General features: G+C 42.0%; 1 protein-coding gene across 1 annotated transcript in view; it reads right to left on the bottom strand.

Annotated features, from left to right (window-relative positions):
• CCDC172 (coiled-coil domain containing 172) overlaps positions 1-11,160 on the bottom strand; it is a 33,312-nt gene extending 22,152 nt beyond the window's left edge. Inside the window, exons 1-2 of the mRNA XM_008144340.3 lie at positions 11,073-11,160; positions 10,764-10,849 (exon numbers count right to left, since the gene is read on the bottom strand). Of these exons, the coding sequence (XP_008142562.2) occupies positions 10,764-10,849; positions 11,073-11,151 (165 nt within the window). The 5' untranslated portion in view covers positions 11,152-11,160. The remainder of the gene's footprint in view (positions 1-10,763; positions 10,850-11,072) is intronic.
• Between the last annotated feature and the right edge of the window lie 2,953 nt (positions 11,161-14,113).

Genomic DNA, 14,113 nt, shown 5'->3' with positions numbered 1-14,113 from the left:
TCAGTAGTGGCCCTCCCTCATAAGAAAGTATCACTCCTAGTTTGGGGCTATTCCTATCTCCACAGGAAAAAAAAATAATAAATTTAATTTAAATTACAGAAAGCAAGATTTATGTTAGCTATAAGACAGGCTGTGAGAGACAGGCTGTGAAATCTCTGCCCTAGAAGATACTGAATAGTAAAGAGCTTAGAAAGAGTCCAGTCCAGAGGCAATGGGTGGGCCTAAAAGACATTGCAATGATGTGGCTCAAAAGTCCTACAAATATTGGCATTTTAAAAAATAGCCCAAATTAAACAGAAGATGTGATCTCACACATATATTATCACAGCACATCTGCCCACACCTTCAGTACCTGGTGCTGTTCTCATCAACTCCATCTTAAGAAAGACATCAATAGAGCAGTGGTTCCCAATGTGGGGCACAGGCACACAGGGGGGCAATTTGATTTTAAGGGGGAGGGGGCGCTATTCGAGAATCAGTTATTAACAGTGAATTTTTTGCACTTCTTATGGTTCTAGGGGCTTCGTATACAGTATATAAATATATATTGTGACATATTTATGCATTTCATTTCTCTATTATATGTTTTGAAACTTTATTTGCTATTTTTTCATATCACTTCATATTATTATTATTATTATTATTATTATTATTATTTAAACAATTTCTTAGTGATTTCTTCCTCAGGACTTCAACTGTCTTGTTCTTTTATTTCTCCCTTTCATGGATGCCATGTTCTTTGGAAGCTTGTGTAGACCAAGTCAATGGCCTTTTAGGCTTTCTCCATGTGAATTGGAATTCACTTTTTGAATAAGAATTATATGTAACAGGGGGAGGGGGGCATCAGGATTTTAGAGATGCTTACGTGGGGCATGGCCAAAAAAAGGTTGGGAGCCACTGAAATAGAGGAAGATTAGAGAGGTGAATTTTACAAGACCAAAGGAAATCAGAGAGTACTTTTAAAACTGGGGGAAGTGAGAATGGGGCAGTTAGTATTTCACTGTCTGAGAATACAGATTAGAAAACATCTGTTCAGATCTATAGAATCATATAGAAATTGGTAACAATGGCAAACAAGAGTCTGAACATGAATTCCATCATGTTTATTGAGAATAAAAAATAATTCAAAGCTATGAAGTATATATTACTAGAGGCCCAGTGCACAAAATTCGTGCATGGGGGTGTGTGTCGCTCAGCCCAGCCTGCACCCTCTCCAATCTGGGACCCCTCGAGGGATGTCCAACTGCTCGTTTAGATCCCGGTAGGATCGGGCCTAAACAGGCATTCGGACATCCCTCTCACAATCCAGGACTGCTGGCTCCCAACTGCTTGCCTGCTTGCTTTCCTGATTGCCCATAACCGCTTCTGCCTGCCAGCCTGATCACCCCCTAACCACTCCCCTGCCAGCCTGATAGAGGCCTAACTGCTCCCATGCCAACCTGTTTGTCCCTAACTGCCCTCCCCTGCAGGCCTGGTCACCCCCAACTGCCTTCCCCTGCAGGCCTGGGTCCCCCCCCGAACTGCCCTTCCCTGCAGGCCCAGTCGCCCCCAACTTCCCTCCTCTGCCAGCCTGGTCACCCCTAACTGCCCTCCCCTGCAGGCTTGATCACCCCCAACTGCCCTCCCTTGCAGGCCTGGTCCCTCCCAACTGCCCTCCCCTGCTGGCCATCTTGTGGTGGCCATCTTGTGTTCACATGGGGGCAGCCATCTTGTGTGTTCGAGTGATAGTCAATTTGCATATTGCTCTTTTATTAGATAGGATAGAGGCCTGGTGCACGGGTGGGGGCCTGCTGGTTTGCCCTGAAGGGTGTCCCGGATCAGGGTGAGGGTTCCCTTGGGGCATGGGGAGGCCTGGGCGAGGGGCCTGTGGTGGTTTTCAGGCAGGCCACACCCCCTGGCGACCCAAGCAGAGGCCCTGGTATCTGGGATTTATTTATCTTCTATAATTGAAACTTTGTAGCCTCGAGCGGAGCCAAGCCTCCTGCTTGCTCCATGGCTGCAGCCATTTTTGTTGGGATTTATTTTTCTATAATTGAAACTTTGTAGCCTCGAGCGGAGGCCAAGGAAGGCCAGGGCTGCAGAACCTTGGCTTCATCCATCGCCAGGGGCAACTCAAGCCTCCTGCTCTCTCCAGCTCTGTGGCTGTCGCCACTTTTGTTGGGATTTATTTATCTTCTATAATTGAAACTTTGTAGCCTTGAGTGGAGGCCTGGGCCGGCCAGGGTGTGCGGAAAGCTTGGCTTCCTCCATTTCCGGGGAAACCCAAGCCTCCTGCTCGCTCCGTGACCACAGCCATCTTGGTTGGGTTAATTTGCATACTCGCTCCTGATTGGCTGGTGGGCGTGGCTTGTGGGTGTAGCAGAGTGATGGTTAATTTGCATATCACTCTTTTATTAGATAGAATTATATAAATGCAAATAAAATGAGTTCCAGAGAAGTCAAATACCTTAACAAAGGTTACATAATTAATTAGGGGCAAGCCCAGGACTAAAATAGGGGTCTTCTGACTTCCTTTCTTGTAAATCATGTTAACATGGAAATATTAGAACTATTTCAAAGTAATGAATACTTCTGGAACCAGAAAGGGACTTCAGTCTCTGATAATAGTGTAAATTGAAAGAATGTAAGTTTAAGAAAAGTAATTATCAAAGAGTAGGTCCATCCCAGTTTGTTAAGAGAAGGTTACTGGCAGTATATATCTAAATCTCCAAGTGGCTATTATGGATGGTAACCATGAATGCCCACAAAAATGCTTTGAGACCAAATATTGGGCTGGATAAATTTTGGTTTAATCCATTAAGTTATTTCATATATCAAGCCTATTAGAATCCAAATTCTTGAATCCTGATTCTGTTTCTGCCATTGATCTGTTGTAAATGATCTGTGTTGAAACACAAAAGTTGACAAAATACTAGTTATCAAACTAAGAAATTTCACCATAAGACTTAAGCAAATTTATTATTCAAGTTAAGAAATTAAGGTGTTCTGTCCCAGCTATCACCAACTAAAACCTAAATCGCCACTAAGCTGACATTCACTTTCTAAAAAAGGAAAACAAAGAATATTAAAGAAAGCTATTAGCATTGAATTAGAATATTTTATCATAACCTAAAAAATAAAACCTATATACTCAAAACTGAAAAGTCGACAGTTGTTCAAAAGAATAAGAAGGATATATCTATAATACCCCTTTCTCTAAAATCCTATGTGAATTATCCATTTTGAGGTCTTTTCTACTTTTTTTATTATTATTAACTAGGAGCCCAGCACGTGATTTGAAATCACATGGCGCCGCCCACCCTTGAGTTGCCGGTCTGGCCCTGCCTCGCTCTCTGGGCCCCGCAGCAGCCTCGGCCGCTGCTGATCAGGCCCTCCCCCAGCGCAGGCACATGGAGGCCCCTGCCACCCCGCCCGCGATGCTGCACATGCAACCTCCTCCTGTCCAGTTTACCCATTACAGTGTCCCGGTTAATTAGCATATTTCTCATATCTATATCTATATCTATCTATCTATCTATCTATCTATCTATCTATCTATATATATATATAAATAAAATCAGTCTACTCATCTTCATCCCCTTTCTGTCTTATACTATCCTGTCTTTATCCTTTACTTCTACATTTTCCTCTTTTAATCAACCTAAAAAAAATCCCAGATAATCAATAACTATGGAAAAATTACAGCAACATTCATTTTAGAACAGCATAATAGAGACAGGCATGGGTTTGGGAAAGCTCAATCAGGACTGTCAGAGAGAATAGATGCCTACATATGCTGACTACATGTTGAGGACAGCAATTCAATTAGGGCTGCAGACCACATGGGGTCTAACATTATTAATAGAGAGCCTACATATTTTAATGGGATAAAGGGACAAAAACTTTTGGATCTGCCCAGTTCTTAAGGACTGAAATAGCTTTTCATGGCCACCTATTTGCAGAATGGGTTTCTCATCGTTTTTCTTTGTTTGTCTGTTTGTTTCTGTTATCACAACTGATTTCTTAAATTATTCTTGTGTTTGAAAACCAGATTGACTGATACGTAAAATTTAGGTAAATATTCCTGAATATATTGATAGGATCACAAGATGAGGTAGGTCATTTCACAGAATACATTATCCTCAGAAAACTCTACCTCTCTTTTGTTGCAACAGTGATGGGTGGAGATCAGAATTGGGAAGATAGTAGAAGAGATGTGAAATCATGACCTCAATATTGTTGAAGTTACTGACTCTATTTCCTAAGTTACGCAGGGACCCCCAGGGGCTACAAACAATAAAGAGAAAAGGGTGGAAGCCCTCGCAGCAGGAACACAAATTTCTCTTCCTCATCACTCTTTTCTATGACTACAAATGAAGAAAAGGATTTGCATGCAGCTTTAAAGTTACATTCTAGAATGAAATAGCCAAGCTTTGTCAGAAAATATTGCTGTTACAGAAAATTTTCATTTATAGCAGTGCCAACACTGGTTAATTCTGCTTCTCTCAGCAAAAAAGGTATTTTTTTTCCTTTCCCTATTTTATTCCTCTTGGGATATTTGATTTTCAACAGAGCTTACAGTTTTCCCACTGAGCTGACTTGCCTGGCCAACTGGGTCAGTTTCAGCATAGCCATGACTGGTGACTCTTCGTCACTCTGACGGCCTGGGTGCCGTTAGGTATTTTTCTACTATAAGAACTTTAAAATCGAAAGTGACTGAAGTTTTAAATTAATGCTTGTGTCCAAGTAAGCAAAGCACTGAGCTACTCTTTGTTGTGGTTACTGTTGTTTAAAATAATCTCAGCCTTTAGAAACTGACATTTTGCTGATTAAAAGCTCTGCAATGGTATAGCAGGCAACTTTACATAAGAAAACAGAGATCTATGCAGATTTCATATTTGTAAGATCATAGCAATTGGGGAAAAATGTGTTTGTTATCACTAAGACAAAAGACATTTTAAACACTAGAGTACATCAATGAATATTTTATCAATAGCAGACATTAAGGTTTTTTAAAAAGTTAGATCTATTTTTTTATAAATACACTAGAGGCCCAGTGCATGATTGAATCATGCACGTGTAGGGTCCCCTACACGCTTTCGCTTTCGATCACGGGGGAGCTGGGTGCCTGTCCGCTGGTGCACCAGGCCTTTCAGAAGCCTCCGGCGCGGCGAAGTCTTCTGAAAGGCCTGGTGCCTGAGTGGACAGGCACCCAGTTCCCCCGCTTTTGATGGTCCGCGATGGGACGTGAGCTCGCTGCCCCAGAGGCCCCTTCTGTGCCACAGCACAGCCATGGTGCAGACACTGAGCTCGAGCCGCCGCGAGTCCCGCCCCCCCCCACGCCTCCTGGCCAATCGCAGGCATAGCGAAGGTACGGTCAATTTGCATATTTGTCTATTATTAGGTAGGATTTCTTCACCACAGATGCAATGCCTAACGTATAACTCACTATGACACAGTAATCCTAATATAGTAAGGAAAGTTCAATATTAGCAAATAGTCCTTACTCCTTATCCCCTTGTCCAATCTTATCTTCAACTAGTCTCCTCAATCACTCCTCTCCAGCCACACTGTCCCTGTTATTCCTAGAACATAATAGGAATACTGCCCCAGGGCCTTTGCACTGGCTGCTCTCTGCCTGGAAATCCCTTTTCCCAGCCTCTTGGTGGCTGGTTCCTTTACTTCAGTCAAGTCTTAGCTCATCTGTCACCTTTTCATTGAGGATTATCAGGATTCCTGATAAGACCACTGCTACTTAAGTTTGTCCTGGAAGTTCTTGTTAATGTGATATGGCAAGAAAAAAAGAATAAGAAATATAATTATCCAAAGAGCTGACACACAATTCTCTCTCTTGTTTGTTTTGGCAAATGTCTTATTATATACCTAATAAATTTAACAAAATCTACCGAGAAACTGTTAAAAATAACAAAATAAACAACAAAAACTAAGGACTGTATCTTTTCTAGTTACCAACAATAGACAAAAGCATGAAAAAGATCCCATTCACAACAGCAAAAACAAAATAAATAAAACACAAAAGATTAACAATAGAGGTGACGAGGAGCTCATGAGAAAAATACCATTTTAGAGTAACAATGTGATCTATTTCTTACTGTGGTGGTCACATATTTCCCGTTCCTTCCTCTTTTCTATCTTCTCATGGCTATGAATATTGAAGCAAATTAAGACAATAAAAATTCATTCCCATCTTTTGACATGTAGGGTTTCTTTCTCATATAACTGTACATTGCCTATCATTGACAGGAGAAATGAACTATATCTAAAGCCATGTAACTAGCCTGAATCAAAGAAGTTGAGGTAGGCAGCCTTTCAACTTATCTGAAATATTATTCAGGCAAAACAATTCATAAGACCTCACAAGAACCAAGGGTTATGTGAGAAATTCTTTCCAGCAACGTGAAGATCACAGGCACAGCTATACGTACCCAGTTTGCCCTTGACCTCTTCATTCATCTTTTCTGAACCCATCTGGTATTCCAAAGTCCATTGCCAACCTAAATCCACCCTTGTCAAAATAACCCTCATTCTCCAAAAATGACTCTTCCCTTTTCCTCAAATAAAACTCCCATTCCCAGAGAACTGCTGATTAAGGAAAAAATAATAAAGCAAAAGTATTATTTTTTTTTAATTTATCTTTATTGTTGAAAGTATTACACAGGTCCCCTTTCTTTCCCTATTGACCCTTCCACTCCATACCTGCCTCTCCCAGGCCTTTACCACACTACTGTCTGCATGAGCTATGCAATATGCATATAAATTCCCCCGGTAATGTCTCCTGCTCCACCCCTGAATGATGTTTCTTAAGCTGAAGGTCTCTTACTAGGGAGATGCTTTTAAATAAGGTGACTTCTATGTTATTTGACAACTCAGGAGGTAGTATCTAACCTTACCTATCATTACAGCTTCCTATTCCGTCACGATATAAAACAATAGAAAGCTTACTGTAGTGATTTTTCAAGTATTGCTTTTAACAGAACAACAAAATGCCACCGATTCCTTAAAATATACAATTCCTCTTCATAATAAGAAAATGTGGCACATGGGCAAGAAAAGATCATACCTCAGTCAAGTACTAGTATACTGCAAGAATACTAGAAATTGGGTTGGAGACCTTAAATAACATTAAATGTAAGCAGGATATAAAGTTTTCTTTGATTAAGTTTAAATAATAAACATCTCAATTATAAAACTGCATTTCAATAGTATAAATTATAATAATTTGTGATTTTGCTCTTTCCCTAATTAGGTAATAGAGTACTAATGGATATGACATTGCCTGCTGCTCTGAAAAGGCTCTTAACTTTTATCAATTAAAGAAAAGGAATGTGTACATTTTTAAGTAAGGCAGTAAAAGAAGGCACCTTGAGTTACTTGTTTATTTCAATATAATTTTACTTAAAAAATTCATAACATTTAAAAAATATATGTTTTTATTGATTTCAGAGAAAGGAAGGGAGAAGAAAGACAGAGAGAAACATCAATGATGAGAGAGAATCACTGACCAGCTGCCTTATACACAATCAAGCCTGTAACCCAGGCATGGGCCCTGACCGGGTCGAACCGTGACCTCTTGTTTTATAGGTCGACGCTCAAACACTGAGCCACACCAGCCAGGCTAAGAGTTCATGATATTTTATTATTGTTAAGATTTCTACTGCAGTAAGTTAAAATTGGGAAAAGAAAAGACATAGACGAAAATCACTTCTGACTTTCCTCCATTTACTTCCTCTTCAGAATGTATGGTGCTATGTTAGGTATGATATATATATTTATAAAGATTGACAATACACTATTTTAACAATACACTATTTTTTAAAACATAACACATTCTTAAAGGTGCTTAAAAGAAACTACAAATATTTTGAGATTCCTTAATTTTGATTTGCTCTGTCGTCAGTGCTAGAAAACCTCTCCAAAAGTCTAGGTATACTGGCAAGCATCAGTGCAAATCCAGGGCCTGCTCTTGTCTTCCTTTTTGCATATTACCGATCCTAACCAGGCATACCATGGCCGTCCAATTGGCAATGCACTCATACCATATAATATCAGACTTTTGCAACCACATATTTTAAAGAATTCACTGAGCCCTGAAAGGCAAATGCTATCATTCAAGTTCTAATTACATGCTACCTGGGTTTTACAGAACAAAAGAAAAGTGAATATTGTACTTCCTAAATATATTTTTTGACCACGAGCAACTTCTAAAATAAATGCTCAAAATATGTTCTGAATGTATCACTGTACAAATAACTCAAGCACTGGCCTATTCAAATTATGTTCTAGCTTCTCTTTATGCTGCTTCTACTTGACAAATTGATCAATAAATGCCAAGTCAAATATGTAAGTAAATATATTTTCATTGTTATTGGCAGACATATAATTAACTCTGCGAATAAAAGAAACAAGAAATCAATTTATGATTACTTCTACAGTTCTTCCCATTAGTCATTTACATTGTAATTGTGCTTCCACTTTTAAAACCTTCATACACACGTATATACACACATACCATTTTGACTGTATTATAAATCAAATTATTTAAATTACAAATTACTATTATATGAACTGTGACTCTCATATGTTAATTTTATTAGTAGGCTACAATTGTATTAGTACCCACATATATGAGCTCATTAAAAAGCAATGCACATTTATAAGACTATATTAATTAGTAATTTCAGCAAATGTTTCAACAATGTTAGGGATTTGCTCTCTCTTATGTCAAGTATAAATACTTGAGTCGTCATTTTTATGTATGTGTATATATCAATAAGCTACATTTCTATTTTCCAGCAAAACAGCCTGCTAACAAAGAGTAAACCTAATTTTTTTCAAAGAAAAATTCAGAGTAAATCTTTTTTTTTTTTTTTTTTAACATTTGATTTGCTATCTGTCAGGTCACTATCTTCATGAATCCTGGAAAAATACATTTTGTATAAAAACTTACACAAGTGACCTTTTAAAAATATTGTCCTAAACTAGATGCAAAAGCTTCAGATACATTATTATATATGAACAAGGACATTTAAGATGAGTTCAAGAAATCTGTTTTAATAAAATATGCTGTTGTACTTCCATATGGTAGTTTGTGTTTAAGTTATATGCCACGGACAAGTCATTTAACCTCCTGGTTTCCTCCCCTAGAAAGAGGGATTAGGATGGTACCATCACATGATTCCGCCAGGATTAATGGAGTAAATGCAGGTACAGCCTATGGAACAATGCCAGCCTATAGGAAGTGCTCAATAAGTGTTAGCTATGTATTACCTAATTGTATATGTTTTGTCTATCACTTCTAATAGCTTCTAGTTACCAATCCTGAAAGTATCTTCATTCTTTTTAAAGAAAAAGAAAGCTACGTCATGACATTGTTAATGCTTTGCCCGTTCCCTTAGCTTTCAGCACTGCTATTAGCAGCTAGTTTATCCGCTACTCACAGGCATAAAAGGACCTAAGGTTTCACTAAATAACAGTTCCAATTTCTATTTTAAAAGACAGCACTACTCTCCCTATTATCTCATCATTGGTACTTATTAATTCACTTAAAACGCTCAAGTTTTATGTGCTAGGCATGGGATATAGGCTGTGGAAATAATGGGTAAGAAAAAAATTCCAGATATAGTGCTTACAAAATAGTGAAGGATACAAACACCAGTACGTATTGTTTAATGGGAAGGTGGCGCACTGAATGTTATAAAACATCTCTCCCAAGATGTCCGCGCGAGGACTTCACAGGCGATGCTCCAGCGAGACTTGGAAGGAAGAGCAGAAGCTCTCCGGGTGGAGAGAGGATCCCTGTTACTTTATGCAAAGAAAGAACTGGAAAGTCCTCACAGTGCTAAGTTAAAATAGACATATTTTAAGAAAACAGACTTCCTCAAACAGATTTCCCATCCCACACTGCTTGCTTAGTGTATCTTTAGCAGCTGAAGAAATCGTTTTGCGTGACTGTCTGTCCCTGCCCCTGGCAAGGCCTTCATTGTGATTCACCTGAGTGATGTTCTTGGCTCCCATCCTCCCAGAGCTCAGAGAGAGCGTCTGAAAATCACTTCTCTCACACAGCTTCCCAATCAAAAGCCTGCAATGGTTTACCCCGCTCCCAGACATCAGCCCTCTGCTTTGGGAGATCGCTCTCCAGAAATACCTTGGGTAGATCTCCCTTCTGCCCAAGTGCTCCCTAGCCCCGAATGCGTTTCTCCTACTGCTTTGCCTCCCCAAAATTCTACCCACCCTTCAAAAAGCCATCAGATTCCCTCGCTTCTATTTAACATAACGACTTTACAAATGCTGCAGAAAAGAGAGAAATGCTAGTGGGAAAACACAGGCTTTTGGGTGAAAAGTTACGTCCAAAATGTGGGAGAGAATTGAAAAACAACTCACTTGAAAGTTACATTCAGTTGTTACATCAACACAGTCCGCTTCTTACATTATTGATTCAAAACGCATACTGGTATCCCGCACCAACTGCTCACGGAGTAATGATTTTCCAATGACATTCTGCTCGCTTCCAACTTTAACCACCCACAACATGGGCAGTGAATTCTTCATCACTTACACTGGTTTCTTTAGGACAAGTTCATATCAGACTGGACCGTGTCACTGGATTCAGAACTTTATTCCCAGGCAACGTGGAACGAGCTAACCAGCCTACCAGCCTGCCTCCTCCTGGAAGGGCAACTAGTTAAGCAGGAAAATTACCTTCAGAAAGTCAAGTTACAACACCTTTTCCAAGTGGTAAGTGAGCCTGCGCTCCACGCCAATACCTTGGATTCCAGCTTGATTTTCTCTTCATTCAGCTCCTCGGCCGCTTTCCTCATGTTGTCGCGGCATCTGCTGATCTCCGACCGGACTGTCGGACAAAGCAACCCACCCGGTCAGCACGTGGGCCTCCCCGGGCCCATTGCCGGAGCCGGTGCTCAGGCACCGCTCAGCTGCCCTTCCCTCCCGGTGCAGGCAGCCCCTCTAACTGCTCTGACCCCTGCTGGGGGGTGGGGGGGGAACACCTCCTCCCGCCCCCACCCTCCAAGGGAGAGGACACAGGCCCCGCGCGACCCGCCCGGCGCCCCGCGGACCTTCTCGCATCAGGCGGCGGCCCTCCTGGGCCCGGTGCTCGGAGGAGAGGATGTGCTGGAACAAGGACTCCAGGCTCATGGCGGCCCCGGCTCCGGGATCCTGGCGCTGCCCTTAAATATTTTATAACCGCGTCCGAGGATCCTGGAAAGCGCAGCCGAGAAGGGTTATTAAAGGGCTGATTCCATCTGGGCTTCGGCCTCACCCCCCACCCCCCGCCCGTCCGCCCCAATGACCAGGCCCACGCAGGCCGGGACCGGACAGGGTCCCCCAGGGCCCCAGGGCCCCAGGGTCCCCGGGCCCCAGGGTCCCCGGGCCCCAGGGTCCCCGGGCCCCAGGGTCCCCGGGCCCCAGGGTCCCCGGGCCCCAGGGTCCCCGGGCCCCAGGGTCCCCGGGCCCCAGGGTCCCCGGGCCCCAGGGTCCCCGGGCCCCAGGGTCCCCGGGCCCCAGGGTCCCCGGGCCCCAGGGCCCCAGGGCCCCAGGGTCCCGGCCTTGTTCCCCTGGTTCCCATGCACAAGCCCGCTTTCCCCTCCTTCCGCCCTCGTCCCGCTGTGACAGGGCCTCCCGGGCGCAGGCCCTGCTTCCCCGCCATCCGCGCCGCAGCCCTTCCTGTCCTCAGCCTGCTCCTCTCAGCCCCGGTTCTTTGTTTGTTTGTTTGTTTGTTTTGTATTTTTAATATATTTTTATTGACTTCAGAGAGGACGGGAGAGGGTGAGAGAGAGACATAGAAACATCCATGATGAGAGAGAATCATTGCTCCGCTGCCTCCTGCACGCCCCCCACTGGGGATGAGCCCGCAACCCAGGCCTGTGCCCTTGACCGGGAATCCAACCGTGACCTCCTGGTTCACAGGTCAAAGCTCACCCACGGAGCCGCACCGCTGGGTCTGCCCCTCTCTCTGGAGAGAAAAGGTCCTCAAAGGGCTCAGTGTCTCAGCGACTTGGACCAGCTAAGGATCCCGCGGCTGGAGACGGTGAAGGCCGCGGCCCCAGGCGGGAGGGGAGCTACGGCGGCGCCTCCGGGCCATTCCGCGCTCCGTTATTGTGCGGCGACCACGTGGCCCCGGAGGTCTCGGGCCTGACTTGGAATCGGCGGATCGATCTCCAACGCGCAGGCGCCCGGGGCTGTGTCAAGTGCAAAGTCCCCGCGGTGCTAAATATAAACTTTTGCAAAGTCTTATCCTTCATGGCAAAGACTGCTATCCCTGCGCGAGGTCTGACGTTCCGCCTTAATCATCCCCTGGTAATCAGGGCATCGCCCTGTGGCCTGCTTGGAAATTAATCATTGCCTTTTGCAATCAAGCCGCGGTGATATTAACACTGGAATATCGGTGCCGTGTGTGTCAGGGACCAAAGTGGCTGCTAATCAAAGCTTAAACGTGAAAGGCACCTTTGGGACTTCTGCATGGGATTTTTTGTTTAATTAAAAAAATAAAGTAATTGTCATTTTAGTGGGTCGAACTAGCACGATGACAGGAAGCATCTGACTTTATTCCTGATGGCTAAACTTGAAAAAGTAATTTCTAGTTAGAATGGATTTAGAATTAAGTAAGAGAAGGTAAATGTAATTTCTGGCACATCATCTGTATAATAGACTTACTATTTCATTAATGCTGTAGTATAAGCCCTTATAAATTTTAACCTGTTCCAAATTTCCACCTTAACTTCCATCAAGCCATGTGTGCAAAAAAAAACTTAATTTTAAACTTTATTATGAAAGAATACATACTGCAAAGTGTAATAAAGTAGAAAAGAATTGCCCACCAAAATCATTCAGAAGGAAATTTTGGTAACATTTTGGTTGTTACCTTCTAGGTAATCTTCCTCACCTTGCATTTTTCCTTTACAAACTTGAAAAAATTTGTGAATAAGTAATAATAATTATTTTTTTATTGAGTAAATTTGCCCAGCATTATTCTGGACATGCTCTGTGTTTTGTGATGATTTTTACCCTGACCTTCCAGGTATAGTTTAGGAAACAGGCGCAGCACAAAGTATCTTGCCGAATTTGCATATCTAGTACATGGCAGAGCAATCTCTGAAATCGAGAAATCTGAGATCAGAGGCCATGGATTTAAATTTGGATTCTGCTCTTTTCCCCTCCTATTACAAGCATTTTAACATTTCATTGAAAACTCTTCATAAATACATTTTTACAACTTCCAAATCCTCCAGCATGTAGAAGCTGAAATTGTAGTTTGAACCATTTTCTTTGAGCACTCGCTTAGAGGCTTATGAACTATGCCATGGCGGCCATCAAAGGAGAGAGGGCTTCCGGAAGACAAATTATATGACTAATTAATATCACTCCTTTCAGAATTATTTCCCGTGGACTTACACAGGGAGCGTCCTCATAAGGGGGCTGGTTTTCAAAAGCATGCTGCTCTTTAACATTCTAATTTTATTAGTTACACTCAAACTCACATTTATTATTTAGCATGCTCTTTCTGTACTGAAACTTGGCAGAGTGAAATTTGGGCAGCCTTTAGGGAGCCCAGTTGCCTCACTCACCAGCAGTACAGAACAGAGAGCTGCTGGAAATTCTGTGAGGGAGCAGGAGAGAAATGGCTTCTTTATCTTCTGCAGTCTTCTTCCAATCCCAGAATATTTTGGTGCTTTTAAACCCCAAGTTTGAATCTTTTTAAAGAAACCCCAACATTAAACATTAGCAGGGTGCTTTATTTTATTTCTTAAAGCAAACATAATTATGTAAGCCCACCATTCAAATTTTAAAAATGTGTCATAATAATGAGTAAAAGTAACATAGTAAGATATTAAAATATTGCTATATATCTAGCTTTATTCATATGTCTTTTCTATAGGGTTAAGATATTTTTCCTTATAGATATACATAAGAGTAGCAATACTCTAACGACATGGTAAAACTCGGGCACACTCTTTTCTGAAATGTATAGTATGCGTCTAAAAAAAGGAAATGATCCATTCAACAACTGTTTAATGAGTCTCTGCTATTTATTCAACATTCATTCAACAAATATTATTGAGCATCTCCTATGTGCCATATTAGAGAAACCACAACAGGA

The sequence above is a fragment of the Eptesicus fuscus genome, chromosome 17 (genome assembly GCF_027574615.1).
Source record: "Eptesicus fuscus isolate TK198812 chromosome 17, DD_ASM_mEF_20220401, whole genome shotgun sequence".
NCBI lineage: Eukaryota > Metazoa > Chordata > Mammalia > Chiroptera > Vespertilionidae > Eptesicus > Eptesicus fuscus.
This window is presented reverse-complemented; position numbering and strand designations above follow the sequence as displayed.